The following is a 19,756-nucleotide window of genomic DNA, read 5'->3' on the forward strand; positions in this document are numbered from 1 at the left end:
TGTGCTCTGCTTAACACATGCTGTAGGTCGGGTGAACTTGGGAATGTGAGCTATTTGTGATTTTAAAACAGTATTGGGATGGTTTTTAGTTGAAAATCAATTTGCTTCCTTTCCCCAAGTGAAGGAAAATAGAATTTATTAATTCTTGATGACATCTTTAAGAGAAGATGTTCTGGGCCACTGCCTGAAGTTTAGGGGAATTTCACAGCTGCCTGAGAAATACTGCTGCAGGCAGGTCTCCACAGACACTGCCACCAAGCCTTTGGGCTAAAGCAAGACAGGGGGCCTTGAAAGATCCTCTCACATATTTCCTCACCCATTTCCTTCTTTTGTGCATGTCCTAGCACTTGCTTCTGTCTAATTCAATTACTGGTCATGCTTCTTTTTGAAACAATCTGGATCTCTATGCTTGCATCCTTCGTTCAGTTTCCCTAATCATCCTGCAAAGCATGTACAAATTTGTGTTTGTATTGCACAGCTTACACCAGAAATAATACCTGTAGCCACTGATGGGGGAGATTCTCTCACCATGTCCAAGTTAAGAACAGTCTCTGTCTGGGTCCTTGGCAACAAGCACTGCCTAAGAGACTCTGAGCCCTGGTGTCATTGGGCAGCCAGATGAGAGGTGCATGAGAGCTGCACTAGGTCAGGGTCCTCGAACCAAAAACAGCTGCAGGCTGGGAGAGCACTGTGGGAAGTATCAGAGGTGCTTCTGCTCTTCCTCTGCCCCAGGCCCTCAGTCATTGGTGGAGAACGGCTAAGTGGCTCAAACTAATCAATCATCAGACACTGAACAGCCACTCTTGTTTAACGTTTCATGTATGGCTGCCAAAGCACAGTCATTGGTAAGAACTGCTTTGTATCATTTTGTGAGGTCTTTCTGGCTTGCAAGGGAGCACCTATCAAGATGCAGCTGGCAAAGTAGAAGACAGTGTGTTTCTTTGGCTAGAATTTCTACAAGCACTGTATCTTGTGGTAGATGCTGGCAGCCACCACAGGAATTTGCTGTAGTTTCTCCAGTGAGTGTTTCAGCTGCTGCCCTAGTGCCTGAGTAGGACAGATGTGTTTACTACATATATTAATTTTTATTAACTTTAAACATATTCATAAAGCTAACGGAGATTGGACGTAAAATTATCTGCAAATTATTCCCAAACTTGAAGCAAGTGCACAACTGTACATGTATTTCAAAAGAATGAACCCATAATACAAAAGGAACAAGTAGCTGCGCAGAATTTGAAAAAGCACTGAGCTGGAGATTTTATGTGTGATGCCAGGTCTTTTGCATTGCTGATCCTCAGCAAGTCTGATGGACTCGCAGAGTAGGAAAGAGATCTGGTCCTAGTGGTGGCAGAAGAAGCTGTGGTTGAGCTCAAAGCTGCAAGCACTGTTTCACACATTCAACACCTCTGATGTTGATGTTCCACAATTCAATCTGCTGCTCCTTTGCTTCTTTGCCATGCAGTGGGTTGCGTAGTGGAGGTAAGCAAAGCTCACAGAAGCCCAGGTAGAAACGTGGAGGAGCCCGAGATAGGTCTAAGAGGGAAGTAACACTGGGGAGCAGCTGATGATTTAAAAATCAGATTCACTGTTTTCTGGCTGTCCATCATTTCTGGGTACAGCAACAAGAGCAGACTGCCCATCTGGAGACCTTCCCTGTCCATTTCAGCAATGAGTAGTTTAGGAACAAGCTGCAAGTGTAACTGTGCAGAGCAGTGCAGCAGGGCTTGGAGCAGCCTAGAAGTGGAGCCTGCTGGAGCAGAAGGGAAATAGCAGTTTTGAACTCATTGGGAGAACTTTTTGCACTAAGTCTCTTAAGATGGGACTTGGCATCTGAAGGTCCTGCCACAAAGCAGAGCTAGCACCAGGAGCTAGGACAGATGGAAACTGTTATGAAGCTGGGTTGAGTGCCTGTTGGTAAGATCTGCTCTGCAGCTCTGTCTGTGACACTGATGTTCCCTCCTCCCACAGTGCAACCAGATAGCTATGTGAGAGAGGACAGGTACTGTGCAGCCCCTCAGCCAGTACCTGGATACTGGTAGTCTCTTGGAAGAAGGGTTAAAAACAACACAATAAAGAAGAGGTGGGAGCCTGAAATTTCCCTGTTTGGCATTTCATTTAGTGGTGGGTCATAGTGCTCCCAGGCATCACTATAGTTCATTGCCCATCAAATCTGGGGTTCATGACGGTGGTGGTGGCACTCTTGAACAGGGGATTATCAGCCTGGAGAGAGAAAGGTGAAAGTCTCATGAGATTGTAGCAGACTTTTGGCAGTGTATAACCCATTCTTCCATGATTTTGAAGGACATGGACAGCATTAGCTGCTGCAGGATTGGGCAGTGGGAAGGTCTGGGTCCACCACGCTCTGGGCAGTGCCAGTTGCAGTAGCCCCTACAGAAGATATCTCCACACCCATCCTCCCAGCAGCCCCCCTGCATGCAGTCATCCTGATGCTCTCTTACTTCGTTCCACTTGGCCTTGGATTTCTCCTTCTCGAACCTGCGGTATTCTCGGCGGTCGAAGATCTCCATCAAGAGCCGCCAAATCAGCAGGAGCAGGAGGCCAATGAGAGCCACGCCAGCAATGGTGCTGCCTACGATCAGCGGGACGTTGGGAGGCTCTGGGCACTCTGTGGATCAAAAACAGATCCTGTACGTCTGCAGCCCCCAGGAGAGCTGTTGGGGCAGGGGCAGGATGAGTGGGATTCATAGAATCATAGAATCATAGAATGGCTTGGATTGGAAGGGACGTCAAAGATCACCAAGCTCCAACCCCCCCCCACCATAGGCAGGGCAACAAAACTCCACATTTAATACTAGACCAGTCTAGTACCTTTCTTAGGGTCAACGGTGACGGTGTACATCTCCTCCCCATCATCCTGGGCCATAAAGAAGGAGATCCAGCAGTTCTCAGAGTCCTTCTCTTTGCACTGCCGGCTCCCTGCCCGTGGCTGGTCAGCCAGCTGGATGTTGGTGCAGGCCACAGAGCAGTTCTTTTTCAGTGGCCCACTATTGAAGGACTTGCACTCCACGCAGGAACTGCAACACAGGCAGCTGCAAATTGTCTCTGCAGCGACAGCAGCCCCCATGTCCACCCCACCACTCAGCTCCCCATCACTCACATGTGCTTGCCGCAGGGTGAAGGGCAGCCAGGGCACTCCTCGCAGAAGGGGGGCTGGTAGCCCCCCCGGCACTGGCAGCGGTTGCAGTGGCAGGAGCCACGCAGGCTGCACTCATTCTGCCGGCTGTTCCTACAGCCATCAGTCGACTTCTTGCATTGGCAGGCACTGCCTTCATACTTGGGTGTGCACTTGCACTCACCGCAGTCGCAGCGTCCACGCTCTGTGATGGGAAATGTTTCCAGTCATGGCCCTGTGGGGCACAGGGCTGCCCTCAGAGGGAGCTGTGAGGAGGATGGGGTTGAGGGAGGATGAAAAACAGGAGCTGGTCCCTCTGCCAGCTCTGACCGCCTCTGCTTGGAAGGAGCCCCGCATTGGGGCTAGGGCTGCCGTTCCAGGAGGGGTTCTGTGGGGGCAACATGGAAATGCGCTCATGCAGCTCAGACAGTGGGACTATCCCCCTGTGTCTGAGCACCCGGTTGCTCACCCTCACCACCGCACAGCGAGCCGTTGTGGAACTCGCAGTTCATGTTGTCGCAGTCGCAGAAGGTGCCGTAGATCTCCTTGCCGGGCACATCACTGGTGTGGCAGGCACACTGCCCGCACACACAGTCCCCCAGCCCTGAGCAGATGACTGAGCTGTTGTCCTTTCGGCAGCTGCCCTCCAGCTCTTTGCTGGTCCTGCCTTTGGTGTCACACTCACAGTTCTTTCCCGTGTAGCCCAAATTGCAACTGCCATGATGGGAGAGGAATGAGACTAGGTCAGCAGCCATGGCGCACACACAGGGCCAGGCTCAAACCTCGACTGAAACAGAAGAGATCTGGGATAGCATTGTTGGAAACAAACGTGTCACCAGGAGTCTGCACCACTGCGTGATGGAGCGAATTCTGGGAGGCCCTTTGGTGGGAGACCTCAGCAGTGCTGCTCTCCATGTTTGTAATACTTACAACACCAAACGACTGCCTGAAAATTATGATGATATTTATAATTTCCAAACCCTTGCCAGGAGATCTGAGTGTTTCCTGAGAAAACAGGCTTTTCCTCTCCCATTCGCTGAGAGACCTTGAAGCAATAATTACGTTTAAAGATGTACATGAACCGCAGAAGTGAGATTTTTAGAGATTTCCACAGAAAGCTTGGTGTTTGGGCAGACAGATGGTTGAGTGGGTGGATAGTTGGCTGAATAAAGGATAGGCAGATGGATGGCTGAGTGGATGCACGTGTGACCTTAGGAAAGGAGCAGAGGATCTACCAATTGAAGACAGACCTCAGTTATTCCCTGCTGCCATGAACCTAAACTGCTGCTCCAAAAAGGAAAGTGGATGCAAATGATCAAAGCAAGGCCATGACTGATGGCTCTGCAGGCCCTGGGGTGCTGGGAAGCACCAAGCACAGCAGCAAGCTGTGACTTGGCTTAGCCTGGCAGCTCTCTCACAGCATCTCCTCAACTCTGGCATTATTTGAAATAGTATTTGTGGAGAACAGCACACACCTGCAGATCCCACAGACAACTTTGCCATTTCCACCGCAGGCTGTTGGATCAGGCTGCTCTCTGCAGTCACAGTCACAGATGATGTTCAGGTGCACAGTGAGCGTGTCTGTGAAGCCCAGTGGCCGGATGGTGAAGGACTGGCTTTTGATGCACTCACTTGCTGTGACCTTCACTTTGAAGGTGATCTAATAGGTGCAGAGTGAGAAGAGGGAAGGGCTAGAGACCATCAGGTAGCTTCAGTAGTAATATAATACTGGCCCCAGGCTGAGTGGACACATAACGAAGGATCATCCTCAGCATTCTGGACATTTCGGGCATTAAATTCACATGAACAAAAAGTCTGGGACAAGAGTTCCTGCTGCTAGACAGAAAAGGCGGGAGGAACCTTGCAAGCTGCTCAGCATTCCTGATTTAGGGAAACATACCTCATCATTGATCTTAACATTGTCACATTGCCCTCTTGCTTCATTCTTGGCTCCTGTGTTGTTATTGCAGATGGAGTCATATTTGACATCCAGGTCATCTGGCAGGGTGGAGTGGTCCAGGATGATCCGTGAGGAGAGGTTCTGTGAGGGAATGATGGGCAGTTATCCAGAAGAGGGACTGAAGCATGGAAATGTGGAATTGCTTCCCCCAGCCCAGGGGAGAAGGGTAGGGTGAGCCCCAGGACATGGTCACAGCTGACTGTGGTAGGGCAGGAAATGTGGCATCAGAGAAGTGGCAACCTCTTGCTGGTTGTGGGCAGAGTACCATCCTCAAAGTCCCAATCTCACCTGCTCTCAGATGATGATGACACATGACATGAACTTTTCTCCACCAAATAGGCAAAATTAGTTCTCACCCAGCACTTACATTGTAAGCCACCTGAATGAGTTCAATGATGTTACTGGAGTCCTCATTCAGCTCCCCTACTGCTGACTTTGGGATCATTTCACTGAGTTTCTGCCAATGGAGAACAAAGGAATTAGATGTCCCCACCATGTGATAGCAGTGGCACCACATGGTGGTGATACAGCAGGACATAGCAGGACATGCATGTGTCACCTCAGGAGGCACCTGGACCAGTCAAAGTCTACTTACTTTGTAAACATCCACCATCTTGCTCGTGACAGCAAAAATGGGCTGAATATTGTTTTCAGCAAGTTTCTGGACCAGCTGGCCAACAGAAGGGTAGTCCTGTGTGAGAAGAGCAGGCTGATAGAGTTGCTGTAAGGAAGACCTTCCAGAACACCCCAAACAAGTCAATACCTGATACAGAGGAGTTTTCACTCCTCAGAGACACCTGAGGCAGCAGCATCTCTGCTTGCATCCATCACCCCCCCCCCCCCCCCCCCCCCCCCCGGATTGTCTCCTGGGCCCTCATGGGGGCTGTAAGCAATTACTGTGGAGTTGCCCTATGGGCTTAGGGTACAGAGCCACTGAGCAAACCTTGGAACAATGCCAGAGTACTTACAAACTCATTGCTTTTTTTGTACATGTTGTCCTCCAAGTGGCACTGGCCATCATTGGGGGTCAAAATGCCCCCGAGTCTGCCATCACCAGCAAAGTGGAAGCCATCATCAGTTGCATACACCAACAATCGGGTCACATTGCGCCAACCAATCAAGTCCTGTAATGATATGGACAGCACTGAGACCTGTCCACAAATGGGGTTGGGGTGATGCTGCCTGGGCAGGGAGCAGTCACTGATGGATATCACATCAGCCTCAACAAGGGCCAGAGAGCATGGAGGAATGTTCCTGAGGTCTCGAGTGAGGAAGCTCAAGGGTAAGATGCTCTCTTGTATTCAGGCAAATCAGGACTTCTAAATGGATTACAGGCTTGAAGCTACATGATGGGCACCCACGACCTGCTCCAGGAGGGACAGAGCCAGCTCCTGAGTGGAGGAGCCATGAGCAGAGGCAGCAGCCATCATCATGCCTGTAGATGCAGGGAATGGGGGACACATGAAGCCACCCTGTTGGGTACTCACTCCACACACTGCTGCCTGCATCATGGCATCCAGCCCCCCTTCTGGGGCATCCAGGTTCCCTGAGATGAACTGCTTCCCCACTTCACTCTCGAACTTCTCAGCATTATCAGTTAGTGAGAGGATGTGCTTGAAGGCGAAGGGAGGCTGGCAATTACTGTCCTTGTTGGGGCAAGGGTTCTTCAGCTTCTCAGGATGTGTGTTGACAAAAGGCAGTACCGTCTTGTCCACAAAGGAACCAAAACCTAGGATGCCCAGGACCATGGTGTTAGGGAAGGAAGAGGCAGGGGTTGACAGGTGTCCTGATGGCACCAGGCATGGACAGCCTCCTGGCTCCTGCATGGGGAGCCACGTACTTGTCTACATCCCTTGCTCCAGCACACTGCTTCATACTGCCTGCATCCTGCATTCTGTTTTGTCCACTGGCCTCACTGCTCTTCCCACTGAACAACTGGCCCTGTGCTGGAGGCATGCTCACCTATGCGGCGAGAGGGTGTGGTGCTCTCTAGGGCTCTAAGCAGTTGTCCTCCCAGCTTCTTCACATTCTCCAGGTCATCCAGCATGGAATAGGAGAGGTCCATGAGGTAGTAGATATCAATGGGGTACCCTGTGGCACGGCGAAACTTCACATCAAATTCAGCAGGCTCCCCTGTGGGATAGGGACACCAGGTTCAGCCACTGTGCTGTGGATCATTCCTGCCCCATTGCCCACCCCACACTGGGATCTTTCTTTGGGAGAAAATGGGAAGGAAACATGCCACTGCACCCCAGCACAGCTACAGGCTTCATCCTTATCCCCCTGAAGTGTCTCCCACCCTCACATCTTCACTAGCTTTCCTTCAAGATTTTTCAGCTCCTATGAGGTTCCTTGCGTCCCCTGCAAGGTCATCTCTTGCCAACAGCCTATTCAGTTCGAAGAAAGGGTAAAAATCACATGCAACAAACGTTGGCCAGCTTCAGCTGCTATCCAGCTGAGTGTGGGGATGGGCAGAAGGTTATTAGCAACAACACAGGAATCGTACTTATCCTCAGCTTCAGATGGACCTCCTGGGGAGTCAGCTGTATCTTATTGCTGAATGTACTGTCCTGCATCCTTTTGATTTCATTGACAGGAAACTCAATCTCATTTTCTGGGCATCCCCTCTGCTGCAGCTGCTCTACGGTGTCGCAGCGGTTGGAGTCTGGTTCACCAGTTTTGGTGAAATTCTGTGTTGCAACATCAAACAGAAAAATCAGAAAGGCAGGAGGTAAGTGAACCCAATGGCCCAACTCCCAAAACAGCTCTGCTGGGATCCTGGGATATCAGTGGAGTAAGGAAGGCTGAAGTTCTCCTGGTCTCGCCCAGCAGGGAGGACACAAAGCCCTGCCGGGACTGTCTACTCACTGGCAGGATGGCTGTCCCACTGCCATTTTGCTGGTAGCACGTGAGGCTACCAGGACCTACCAGCTTCTTGCACCAGGCGCAGCCAGGGCCAGACTGGATGCAGTTCTTGCATGTCCCCACCTTGATCTTGGGACACTCTGCGGCAAAGGCTGGAATGTGGAGAGGACGGGTTTGAAATGGGGGAACAGGACCAATCTGCACCAGAGACAGTTGTGGGGTGCTTAGGCTCCCAGCAACAGACACCCACCCTGCATGGTTCTCAGTGCCACATGTAGTGCAGTGTTGGGTATTTTCCCACTCCAGCACTGTCTCAGTGACCACATGAGGAGTTGGGGAAAGGCAGGGATGAAGGGTAGGTGGGGCTCACCTGTTGTCAGCAGCAGCAGAAGCACACAGGTCACTGCTGGCAGCCAGAGGCAGCAGTCACGAGGCATTTTCTGCAAGAGGAAAGGCATCCCTGTGACTTCAGCCTCAGGGAAGGGAGCCTCCAAATCCCACAGAAAGTGCCTGCAGAGATGGTGGCACTGAGTGGATGTCTCCATCCTACAGCAGGGCAGGTCCTGAGAGCATGACCCCAATTGACAGCTCACATGCTCTTAGAAAAATATGTTGTTATCCAGCTAAACATTGCTTTTGGGCTAAACATGAAAGTCAGCAAAGAAACAGCTGGCACTGCATCAGTACACCTTCAGTTGAACTGCTACGTAGACTGATGTGATATTTATCCAGATTCTTCTGCATCTATTTTTGTGTGTGTATGTAATACAGAAAGGCATGGTCTTGGAGCAAAACCCAACAGATCTGGCCTTACAACATGGGTGTATTTGGGGATGTGAGAAAAGAGGAAATTGTTAAAAGAGGAGAAAGAGGGGAAAAAAGTGTGGAGGAACAGTGAATATTTCTGTTTTCAGCAATAATAGATACAACATCAAAAGGATGTGTCATTGGTTTTGAAATGGCTCTTTTGCCACCCTGAGCAATCAGACAGCTCCTCCCTGGTTCCTGCCAGTGCTGCGGAGCACCATCAGCCTCTCCTGAGAACCTGCCAGACTGAGCAGCTCAGGGCAGGAAGGAAGCAGCAAGGGAAATGCAGAGAAAGCACCAAACCCAGAGCAGTAAATATAGCTGCTCAGAGCTGCTCCTGGCACAAGGATGTGTCTGCAGGTTGTCTGCTGCCTCACAGGGTGACACAAGTCAAAGGGTGACAATGATTAGAAAGATCAGATGCTAAGGAAGATAAGATGGGTGTCATTTTGTGACAACTGCGCAGTGGGGTTTGATGCCTGGTTGTTCTGTGAACTTGGAGGTGTGACAGGGCTGCAGCAGCAGAGTGCAGGCTGTCAGGATGTGAAGATCTGCAGCCTTAAGAGGTGACCACCTCAGAGCTGAGCTCCCCAGCAGTGCTCTAGAGGCAGCCACCTCTCTGCACAGACAGGCAGAGGTGACTCTGTGCTCTTCTGTGCCATTTTGTGATGGGGCTGCAGCTCCATCTTTGCCTGTGACCATGCCCACTGCATCTCTGTGGGCACTTCACAGGTGACTGGGCCCTGGGGGCAGGTGCAGAAGGAAAATCCTTAGTGTTCACACAAGCTAGCTCTGGCTGGGTTTCATACTGAGTTAATGGATTTCATTTTTTTTACCTCTTGCCTGTCTCTAGTGGGACTCCCAGTTCCAGCGCTCTCATTCTTACAGAAGTCCATAATGCATGTGGACATGTGTGTGCCCTTTGCACTCATTTAGGCTAGAAGGGAGCCATATAAGCCACAAGATTAGCCATGGACTGAGGCCCTGTGAGCTTGTGCTTCGCTTGCTGGAGATAGTTGGTTCATACATACACAAAAGGGAGAAAGTTTCCAATTACAAAAGGATTAAAAATACCTCCCAGACCCCAGAAACACACTCAATATAAGCCCAGCTTTGTTTGATAATGAGTTCTGTACTATAGGGTTTATTTAGTGGGCTGGATTTTGGTGCCCTTATAATGCTAAAAGTCATTTCTTTCCCCACAGCAGGGATGTAAAACACACCCTAATGCTAGGGGACTGCAGCAGCAGAAAGCTCACCACTTCTTTTTCTTCTGCTGCAGAAGGAAATTATTCACAGCTATGTGGGTGGATGAGCATGTATGTGATGTAGGGTGACTTTCAAAGGAAACAAATAGGGCTTCTGCTTTTGTCTGCCTCCTCACAGTACTAAGAGAAAGGGAAAACAGGTTTTCTGTCTGACTTGGTAGTAGCAGAGCCCAGGCAGAGACCCTGCAGTTTTCTCCATTTGCTCTTGCCATCCATTTGGCTCAGTGTCAGATTGACACTGCTAGGGGTGCACTGCTCCCAGCTGTGCTGTGCCAGGGACAGGTTTGCCTCTCACAGCAAGCAGAGGGATGCACAAAGCCCACCATCCTGTCTGCAAGCTGGGATTTATAAATAGGGCTGAAGGGGAAGTGTCAAAGCTGTTTCATTGCTATAAATAAGATGAGAGTTCAACAGCAGAAATGGGTCTTGCAGTCTATTAGCCACAACTCTCCTTTGCTGCTTTGCTAATTATCTACTTCTTGCAAAATGGGAGGACATTTTCCTGTGCCCAGTATCCCTGGAGGACTCTTGGCATGCTTGCATCATCTGCCTGTAACAGTGAGGCTGCCATCCACAGGGTGTAAATGAGCACCATAGGGCACAGCAAGGCAGGGAGGTGCGTATCACTTGGCTTGTGGCTGTTCCTTCTTTCACTTAGTTTGGTGTTACGGGTAATTCCCATCAAGGTAGACATTCATCAAGAGGACTAGGACTGGCTGAGACACTGAGGCACTTCCTCCATGCAAAATATGTATGTGCAATATATATATATATATGTTTATATATAGGTATGTATGGGTATAGATACACATCAATAACAGTAGCTTTGCAGGGTCTGCCTGCATCATCTCTATCTTTAAACATCTATCTATCTATATAAAAATATATATTTATAGAAAGGTAGATACAGGTACACAAAAACAGCCTTGCAGGGTCTGTCCCAGTCACTGAACGCAGCCTCCTTCTGTCACTGGTGCAAACATCCTGTTGCATCTGCTCTAGGCTAAGCAGAAACCATTTAGGACAGAGAAGCTGTTCCTTGTTTCTCTGGTGCTTTGTATGAAGACTCATGGCTAGCATCGCCCATTTGACAGTAGCATAGCGAAGTGGTATGCCTCCTGCCTGCAGCACCAACCTGCGAAAGTGGGAGATTTCCAGCTTCTCTTGCTTCATTCAAGAAAGTAGGTCCTGCACTGTGGTCACTAGCACACTGAGTTTAGTTACAATTCACTATAAAACCACCGAGCAAAGCAGGATGTGACAATAACGGTAACAAAATGTAACATAGCTTTCCCACGCTTTTCTGCAGAGGAACTAGCACCTATGTCAGCCACAGGGCTCGACATCTCTGTTCATGCATTTGCTTTTCATCTCCCTGTGAGACAAGGAGCCAGACCTTTAAAAATCATCGAAAATGAAGGTCTGTCTGCTTGAGAATGATTCAAAAGCAAACAGCAGTTCTCTGGCTTCTCCATCACATGTGGGTTTTACTTCACAGGACCTACGCTTTCCCACTGCTGTGTTAGCAAGCAAACTTTTTTTTGCCTTAGAGGCTTAACAAAGGACTTGCTTTCTGCAGGGAAAGTTTGCATGCATCCTTTGCTGTATTCCTTGCTTCCACTATGCATCTTCTGAGGTTTTTTGCAGAGTGTAATGCACACAGAGAGAAATGAAGGGGAAGAACAGAGTCTTGCTCCACTGCCCTAGCTCTTCTTCCAGCCCTTCCCCATTCCACAGAGGCAAAGGCATCCTCATCTAGCATGCCACAATGGGACAGATTGCTTGCACCAATCAACCCCTTATCACAACAAAGCTGAGGCTGTTTTTGGCCACAGGGTCTGACATGCTCAGATAATATCCTTGTGCCCACGTGCTGGAGGTGACACAGCATTAGGCAGGAATTGCTGCAACCCTCAGCTGCCATTTTGGAGGATGCAACAGGAGCACTCTGGGCCCCAGTTGCTTCCCAAGCCCACAGGTGGATGAGGAAGAATTTGGGGCCTGAAACCCTCCTCTAATAACTGACTGCACTTCCTGGCTCACTCCTTCCTCTGAAAGCAGAAATGCACAGATGAGGCAAGTCTGCTTTTGGGAAGGCCACATGCCAGGCTGCAGCATGCCAAAGGACTCACCTTGCACAAACCTGGATCAAGAATCACAAAACAAATTCATGGAATCCCCATGGCTATGAAAGTCCTTAGTTGCCCATCCACCTTCCAGAAAGGATGTGCACAAAAGTGAAAGAGTACTCACTTCACATCAAGCCTTTCCTTTGGCTCCTCTTCTGGAACTGCACTGAGGCTGGAAGCCCTCTGGCTGCACTGCCTAGCTGGGAGCAGCCGCTGAGAATCAGGAGCTCTGGTGCAAGTTCTTCCTCCTTCTGTCTCGTGCTGGCTGAGCAGAAAGGAGGAAGCCAGAGCAGTGGTTTGTGGGCGGGCGCCTTCCCCTAAACCCAGACAGCCCTATGCACCAAAGCCAAAGCTGAACCCTATCTGCCTGGGTACCTGCCCAAAATACCTTCTTCTGCCCACTTTGACCTCCAGCAGCACTGCCAGGCAGGCAGATGAGGCCAGCTCTGGGGAATCTGGAAAACTGGTGCCTTGGGGAGATACTAGTACCCTCAGCTCTGGAGGCAGGGAAGCCAACTCTCCCCTCTGGCCCCAGTCTGGCTGTGGTGCTTTTGTTTCATAGGCAGGCTGTTGCAATGGGCAGGTCCTTTACACTCAACATAGGATGACAGCGCTGCTCTTGACATGACACAGCTTGGGGGCATGCGGTTTTTTGAGCCTTCAGATTTTGCCATTCAGGCTGTGGTTTCCCCTCCTAGCACACCCCAAGTAGAGAGGAACTGGCTCCAGACAACTCCCTCTTAACCTTTTTAAGGCACTAAGCTGAAAAACACATGGCATATTAGGTTTTTTTGAGTGACAATTAACTTGGGACTTGTTATTTGCTTTGCAGGTTGAAGAGGCCCTATCAGACAGTCACCAGTGAGCCTTCACCTGCTGACCCAAGCACTCCAGCGCTGGCAGCTCATCAGCCAACCCTGTTCACTGCACACACAGCCAATGCATGGTCACTCCTTGCTGATGGGTAAGAGCGGCCTCAAAAGAATCAAGTCAGGGCTGGAGAAGACAGCTCCAGCTGTGAGGCTTCAGCTGCTTGAAAATTTCACCTCTCATACTTCCCAATTTGGGCACAACTTCCACTTTTTAAAGGATATCTTCTTATTTCTACATCTGATTTCTTCTAGCTGCTGCGGTTTAACTCTGCTGTGGGAGGGTGTCCTGTGGGGGCCTGTATGTGTGTGATTACAGCCCAACACTACAGAGTCATAGCGCTCTCCAGTCCGTTTCAAGGTTTTAACCATTCCATGTGACTTCAACAGACATCTTTATTTTGACTACTTATATTTAATTATGTTTCCATCAGCACGGATTGCTCCTTTTCCCCTTCCTGGCTATGGTTTTTGCAGGATCTCTCTCCACCAGCTGGGGCCAGGCTCCACCATGAGCTAGCAGCAGGTGTTGCCTCTGGCCCACTCCCACCATGTAGTGTTGGTGGTCAGAGAGGTTGTCTTGGTGCTGTGCTCCCCAGCAGCACTCCCCAGTCTACAGCAAGGCAACCACTCTTCCCAGTGACATTTTCTACACCTGACAAATGTTATATGTTCCCTAACATCCTCAAGACATGGCATCAAGACCTTGACTGCTGCCATATTGCAGATCAGACCCACCACTACTGGTCTCCCTGGCTTGGCTTCCTCCTCATTTTTCTGCACAGCAAAGTCTCACAGATGTTGTTTTGGGAAGCACAAGTGAGGAGCGGTGACTGCTGTCATGTTGAGCTTGGCAAGTGCTCATTCCCTGTCTGCATGCTGAAGGTGAGCAAGGATCTGGCAGAAGAAAATGGGCACCACTCCCTTGGTGGTGGGAAGTTTCTGTTTGAGAAAGCCACTGCTGGCGAGCACTGCATGTATGATGGTGTTTTCTGTGATTTTGAAAGAAGAGAACCACAAAAGGGAAAATGAAGCCCAGCTGCCAGCAGAAGCAGCACAGGGAGGTGCTGTGCCACCCACACTGGGGTGCCAGGCCCAAGGGAGCAGAGCAGTGCCTGGATGTCCTGGTTTTATGATTTTGTTATTGGTATTCCACATCATAACATAATGCACTGGTAATTAAAGAGTTAATGCTACAGTTCCGTGGACTGCTGATTTTCTGGGTACCTGGTTCTCAGAAGAAAAGGAGAAGTACCTACCCCAGAGGGGGCTTTTGTTTCCATTTTCCATTCAGAGGGAAAAATAAAACTGCTCACAGACCGTGAGTCGTCTCCTCCTTTCAGCTCATCTCTGCGTGCCTGCTCCCTAGCTATCTCACCTTCAGCATTAGAATAAAGTCTTAAGTTTCAGACTCTCTCTGTCTTGTTTTATTTGATTTATTAGCCTCAATTTCTATTGTATGGTGTTATGTTATCTTGCATTCTGGTATCTTATTTAGTAAATTAGCTTTCCTCCTCAGATTGTTGCCACTGTTTTGTCTTTAGGTCCATCTCCCATCTCCCTACCCTTTCCCCTTTTCCTTTTTCTCCCTTCCCCTTTCCCGAGGCTTGGTGTCCATGTGTCCCCCCATCCCATTAGTCATGGAACTGGGCTGAACCAGCCTGTAAACCATTGACACTGTGAGCATGTGGGAACGGAGCAGACACTTCTCACAACAGACTGTATCTGTCAGAGTGCACACAGAGGACGGCCAGGCTATGCCCATAGTGCAGCAGAGGTTCCAGTCCTCACTGAGCCACAGCTCTGACTCCAGCCAGCCTGCAGGGTCCAGGGCCAGGTCCCTCCTGCCCCAGCTACAAGTGCTGACAAAGGTTAGTGTTAGGAAACATTTCTTCTCAGAAAGAGTGGTGATGCAGTGGCACAGCTGCTCAGAGAAGTGGCAGAGTCACTGGAGGTGTTCCAGAACCATGGAGATGTGGCACTGAGGGATATGATGTGGTCAGTGAGCACGGGGGAATGGGTTGGGGTTGGACTTCATGATCCTAGAAAGGTCTTTTTCAACCTTAACGATTCAGTGATTCTGATTTCAAGAATTAGACAAAACATTCCTGCTCGTCCTTCCATCCCATAGCAATCTTTGGGACAAAAACAGTCCTTCACTGAGTTTTTTGGACAGTAAGAATACCTGCTTAGTGATCTTAAAACTTTTGCTTCTAAGTTTCCTTGAATCCATTTCCTCATGTCGGTTCTACGACCCAGCCCTGGGCTAAACTCTGCTTCAACCCAGAGCCCCAGGTTTAACCACAGCGCAGCCAACCTCTCCTCAATTGTTTGCAGAAGCGGAGCGCTGAAGGCCCTGCCGCCCCTCAACGGCTTCGCCGCCCGTCCAAGCGCTTCTTGCCGCGCCACACCAAGCAGCCGCACTGGCCCCACCATCCCGCCCTCCCCCGTCGCCCGCCCCGGAAGGAAGAAGCGAGGACAGGAAGGGAGTGCGGAACGCCGCCCGGCAATCAGCGTCCTCGGAGCAGCGCTGTGTGCGCGCACCGCGTGGCCGCGTTCTCTTCCGGCACGCACCCCACTCGGCCATGGTGGGGAAAGTACGGCGTCCGCGGCTGCACGGCGCCGCGCCCCGACCCCCGCTGCGCCCCGACCCGGCGCCGCCCGGTCCTGGCGGCCGCACCGCGTCCGCGGCGAAGGTAGCGGGGCGGCGGGGGAAGCGGAGCGGAGTCGCGCGGGGCTCGCTGCCGTGACGCCGCGCTGGCTCCGATTTGGCTGAAGCTGTGCGCTCGACCCGCGCAGCGGCTCCCCTCGTTTTGCAGATAAACGGTGTTTCCCTGCCCGGCGTGTGGAGCGCGGGGCCGCCCGGGCACGGGGCAACACCTCCTCGCGCTCCTTACGCCTTCAGCCCGCTCTGTTCGGTTTCGGCTCCGTCCCTTCTCAAGGACGAGCGGTGGGAAGCGAGGAGTCAGCTCGGGGTGCGGGGGAGGCTCATCTCAGGCTGCGCGAAGGATTTCTGCGTAGAGGGTGCGTGGGGGTTGCCCTGGGAGATGCAGTCCCCGACCCTGGAGGTGGTTAAGGGATGTGCGGCTGCGGCGCTGGGAGATGCAAGTTCGTGGTGGGACCGTCTGCTCGGCAGTGGCTGAACTCGGTGGTCTTGCAGGGCTTCCAGCTTTAGTGACTCCGTGATTCTATAAACCAGGGCGGTGGATCCAGCCTGCTGAGGGCCAGGCTGGGAAGCGTATGGGAAGCGTAGATAGAGAGCTGGTGTGCTGCTGGTCAGCAGGACTGGGACTTACCAGCTCCTCCAGTCAGCGGTAGCAAGGCAATTCCTCCTGTCTGAGCTGCATGTGCAGTGGTTTGATGTCCAGTGGCGGTCCCACACCATCCTTGTGTGGGGTCTGAAGCTTTTGCTTCCTTTTGAGGCACGTCTGGTGGCCACAAGGCGTGCTGCCTTTGTGGGCTGTCCCAATGGCACTGTGACCTGTGATGGCCTGGCGGGTGTCCCTGCTTCTGTATGCACAGGGAAGGCTCCTGAAGGTGCCTTTTTGTAGTTCCAGGTGCGGCTTAGCAAAGATATCCAAGGGAGTGGTCGTTGACCATATGGTGAGATGCCATAAGACAGGCCTGGTGCCCACTGGAGGTCCTTGAAACAGAAGATTGAGTTAAATTTTCTAAACGTCCTCATTTTCAGGAAAGTTGTGTGTTGAAGCTGCTGTAGCATTGAGCTTTGCCATGTGTCTGCTTGTGTCCCACCCTGCAAGCCACAGGAGTGAATGAGCCACAATGGTGGTGGCTTCTCAAGGCAAGTGGGCCATGAGTCCTTAGGGGCCCTGGTAGCCCTTAGGTTCACCCCACCCAGTGCTGCTTAGCAGGTCCTTTGTACACACCATAGGAGGCTGCAGGCTTTGTTCTGCAGTGCCTTCCCATTTCTGGCCATGGCAGGTGGGGTTGATCTGCCAGCTCACACATAACCATTAGGAGCTTTACATTCCATTAGATCTCAGCAGCTGGTAGGCCATTCATGCCTGTACCCTCTTCCCTTGTAGTAAGGACACAGGAACAGCAGTAAATGTTATTTATGCATCTACAGCTTTCCTTTGGGGAGGAAGTAATAGGCTACATCATGCTGAGATGTGTTTATAGCTCTGTGCAGTAGTGTGTCTGTGCTGGGTGACTCTTAGTTAAGGCAGTGAGTTCTCTATAGCAAACCATAAAGGCTAGTGCAAAGCTTGGGGTTTAGGAAGTACTGTGTGCTTAAAGGAATGTGATGCTGAAGGTTTGGTGAGTTGCTAGTTGTTAGTCACTCAGTCTTCTTCATGTCCCCTGACAAAAGCAACAGATCAAGAGCCTAAAACCTATCTGCATTGTTCTCTGTATACATACCTATTATAAGTCTGGCTTTTCCTGTGGGTGTTATTCATAATTCAACTAGGAATAAACTTGAATTCAACTGAATGAGGCAGGATACAGCTACTGGTCCTTTAAGAATGGTAACAGCTTTGGGATCCAGCATGTTGGATGTTGGCAAGGCCCTGGGTGCTCCCCCTGCCTGCTGGTGAAAGGCACCTGCATATCACTACTGGAATGTTTTCATTACTCCCAGCAGAATGGTATAGGGTTTAATTATCTTGTTTCTAATTAATGCTGCTGATTGGTACTGACTCCTTGTTAATATTTTTTATCAGGACTGGGACTTCTCATCATCTGACATCTTTTCTGGGCTGACTATTGACCCTGATTCTCTGGTGAAGAAACTTGACTTGGACACCAGAAGCATTGTTTCATCCAAGACAGGTGAGGAGCAGGATCTCAATCTGTAAGTGCCCACAGGCCTGTGAGATGCTTTGGAACCACCTGGTGCTGGAGAAAATAACCTTTTGTGGCCAGGAAAGCCATTGTAAGGACAAATATTCTGCCTTTGTGCTTCTAGTGTTCCTGCTGTTTGGTAGCCGTATCAAAGGTAGGAAGACATGCAGTTAATACTGGAGAAGTATGTTTATTGGATGGAGCTGCTGTGTTTTGAATGGATACGGTATTAAGTTGTGAACATAGACTTGTTTACTTCATTTGGGACTGCATTGGCAGCATTGGGCCTGGCAGATGTTGGCCTGTTGTCCTGTGCTCTTACAGGACACTGCTCTTTTAAAAGGGGCTTCGGTTTGTGGCTGCAGGACACAGGAAAGCTCATCTACTATCTGTGCTTCCTATTCCCTTGGTGAGGAGCTTGCTTTGGTCTTCATGATAGCTTCTTGGCTAGGCTGTGCGGCTGGAGCCTTCATGTGGATGTCTTCCTGCAGCCAGAGGCCCCCAAGGTATGAGGCGACAGCAGAGTCCAGGCTGTCACCTGGCCTCCAGGCTTCCTCTGTTGCTCTTCTGCTTCACCAGCAGGTGAAATTCATGCCTCCATATTTTGTCAGCAAATCCTGGGGGTTTTCTTTATGCTGTCCAGGCTAATTTGGCATGTTGTTCCTTAGCAGTGCTTTACCTATGGCAACCCGAGAGCAGTCAGTTCTCTTATCCTGTCCTACGCTGATGCTGAGTTCTCTGTTCAAGAACTCCTGGATGGAAGAGTTAGGCTCACCAGGGAGTGTGTGGCGAGAGGAGTTGACAAGGAGGAGATGATAGTGGCTTTTGTTTCCTGTTGCACAGGAAGAAAATGCTCTCATTAGCTGCTTAGTGGTAGACAGAACTTTGTATCTGAAACCAGTTCAATAGAAACTGATGGCACAGGTGGTCTGACCTGGTGCAAATGTCTATTTCAAGATATGTGTGACTTCCAAATACTTCATTTGCAAACTTAAATTAATGTATTCTCTCCATGCAGATTAATACTGCCATGACTGTTTTCACGTACCAAGTAGTCAGGGCTATAAACAAACCCAACAATTCCGCGAGGGCTAGTGGGCACCTGAGCTATGGTGAGCTGTGGCTGCAATAGCCCCTTAGTCACATTTTGGATGTAGGGAGGGGGGATGGGAAGGTTGTGTGAGGGCGTTTGCTTGAGATGCTTGTTCCCTGCACAGAAATCTTGATGAACTGTGTTGTTTTGAGAACACTGAACTTATTGTTTGTAATTCTCTTGGAAAAAGGATGCGTGTGCATGTGAACATGGCCATCTCTTTAGTTAAATTAGACAACATGTTGTTAAGGACTGACAGTCTGCAATCCTGGTCTTTCCTTGCAGGCTACAGCTGTGCATGTCTGGTTTATGAATAGGCCTGGGTTGCTGGTCACTGTGCACTGCTGATGATGCAGATGTGCAGTGCCTGGCAATGTTTAACTCGCTCCTGAGGCTGTGTGCTGGTGTCTTTTAGATCCTTTGTGTTCCCTTGTACTTTCTAATTGATCAGCTAGAGACAGCTGTTTTTTTAGGCACTTGGAACCCTATTTCTAAATTTTCTAATATTTGTATATTGTATTTCATATGCTTTATCCCATGAATATGGTCTTTTCCAGTTATCAGTCCAGTCTTGAGAAGAGCTTGGAATTGGGTTTAGCTTTTAGTTGATGTCAGCCTGAAACTCAGCAGTGGTCAAAAAACCCAAATCAGCTGTTCGGAAGTAGGAGGAAAAGAGAACAAACTTGAGGGCAGTTATGCCACTTTATGTGTAAATGCATGTTACCTGCAGATCTTTACTACTGTGTATGGTCCTGCCCTCCTTTTTTCCAGAAATTTAGAGCTGAGCCAGCAGCAGTTTGGAGAAGGGAGAGACAAGGATGGG

The 19,756-nt window shown here is 50.1% G+C and overlaps 2 protein-coding genes across 3 annotated transcripts in view; one reads left to right on the plus strand and one right to left on the minus strand.

The window, feature by feature from the left end:
- Nucleotides 1-1,065: 1,065 nt before the first annotated feature.
- Nucleotides 1,066-12,441, minus strand: ITGB2 (integrin subunit beta 2). Of its 2 annotated transcripts, XM_052674531.1 has the most exons (17): nucleotides 12,290-12,441; nucleotides 9,605-9,705; nucleotides 8,332-8,401; nucleotides 8,025-8,113; nucleotides 7,603-7,786; nucleotides 7,059-7,229; nucleotides 6,584-6,825; nucleotides 6,065-6,220; nucleotides 5,692-5,787; nucleotides 5,464-5,553; nucleotides 5,037-5,177; nucleotides 4,612-4,796; nucleotides 3,606-3,850; nucleotides 3,122-3,341; nucleotides 2,833-3,038; nucleotides 2,463-2,629; nucleotides 1,066-2,223 (listed from the first exon to the last, which is right to left on the minus strand). In XM_052674531.1, exons 2-17 carry the CDS (start codon nucleotides 9,698-9,700, stop codon nucleotides 2,158-2,160), a joined length of 2,424 nt encoding a protein of 807 aa, XP_052530491.1. In that variant the 5' UTR covers nucleotides 9,701-9,705; nucleotides 12,290-12,441; the 3' UTR covers nucleotides 1,066-2,157. The 2 variants fall into 2 exon arrangements, with proteins under 2 accessions (XP_052530491.1, XP_052530492.1); XM_052674532.1 differs by lacking the exon at nucleotides 9,605-9,705.
- A 3,113-nt stretch (nucleotides 12,442-15,554) lies between these two features.
- The window catches only part of SLX9 (SLX9 ribosome biogenesis factor), a 49,798-nt gene continuing 45,596 nt past the window's right edge, over nucleotides 15,555-19,756 (plus strand). The window contains exons 1-2 of the mRNA XM_052674554.1: nucleotides 15,555-15,730; nucleotides 17,720-17,828. Of these exons, the coding sequence (XP_052530514.1) occupies nucleotides 15,620-15,730; nucleotides 17,720-17,828 (220 nt within the window). The 5' untranslated portion in view covers nucleotides 15,555-15,619. The remainder of the gene's footprint in view (nucleotides 15,731-17,719; nucleotides 17,829-19,756) is intronic.

This window comes from Tympanuchus pallidicinctus, unplaced genomic scaffold (assembly GCF_026119805.1).
Source record: "Tympanuchus pallidicinctus isolate F22 unplaced genomic scaffold, pur_lepc_1.0 scaffold15, whole genome shotgun sequence".
In the NCBI taxonomy this organism is placed as follows: Eukaryota; Metazoa; Chordata; class Aves; order Galliformes; family Phasianidae; genus Tympanuchus; species Tympanuchus pallidicinctus.

Coding starts and splice junctions, on each gene's coding strand:
- ITGB2 (XM_052674531.1), bottom strand. CDS start 9,700: ATGAGTGCAAAGGGCACACACATGTCCACATGCATTATGGACTTCTGT. Junction 7,787..8,024: donor GCGCCTGGTGCAAGAAGCTG/GTAGGTCCTGGT, acceptor GTTGCAACACAG/AATTTCACCAAAACTGGTGA. Junction 5,554..5,691: donor AGATGGTGGATGTTTACAAA/GTAAGTAGACTT, acceptor CTCCATTGGCAG/AAACTCAGTGAAATGATCCC.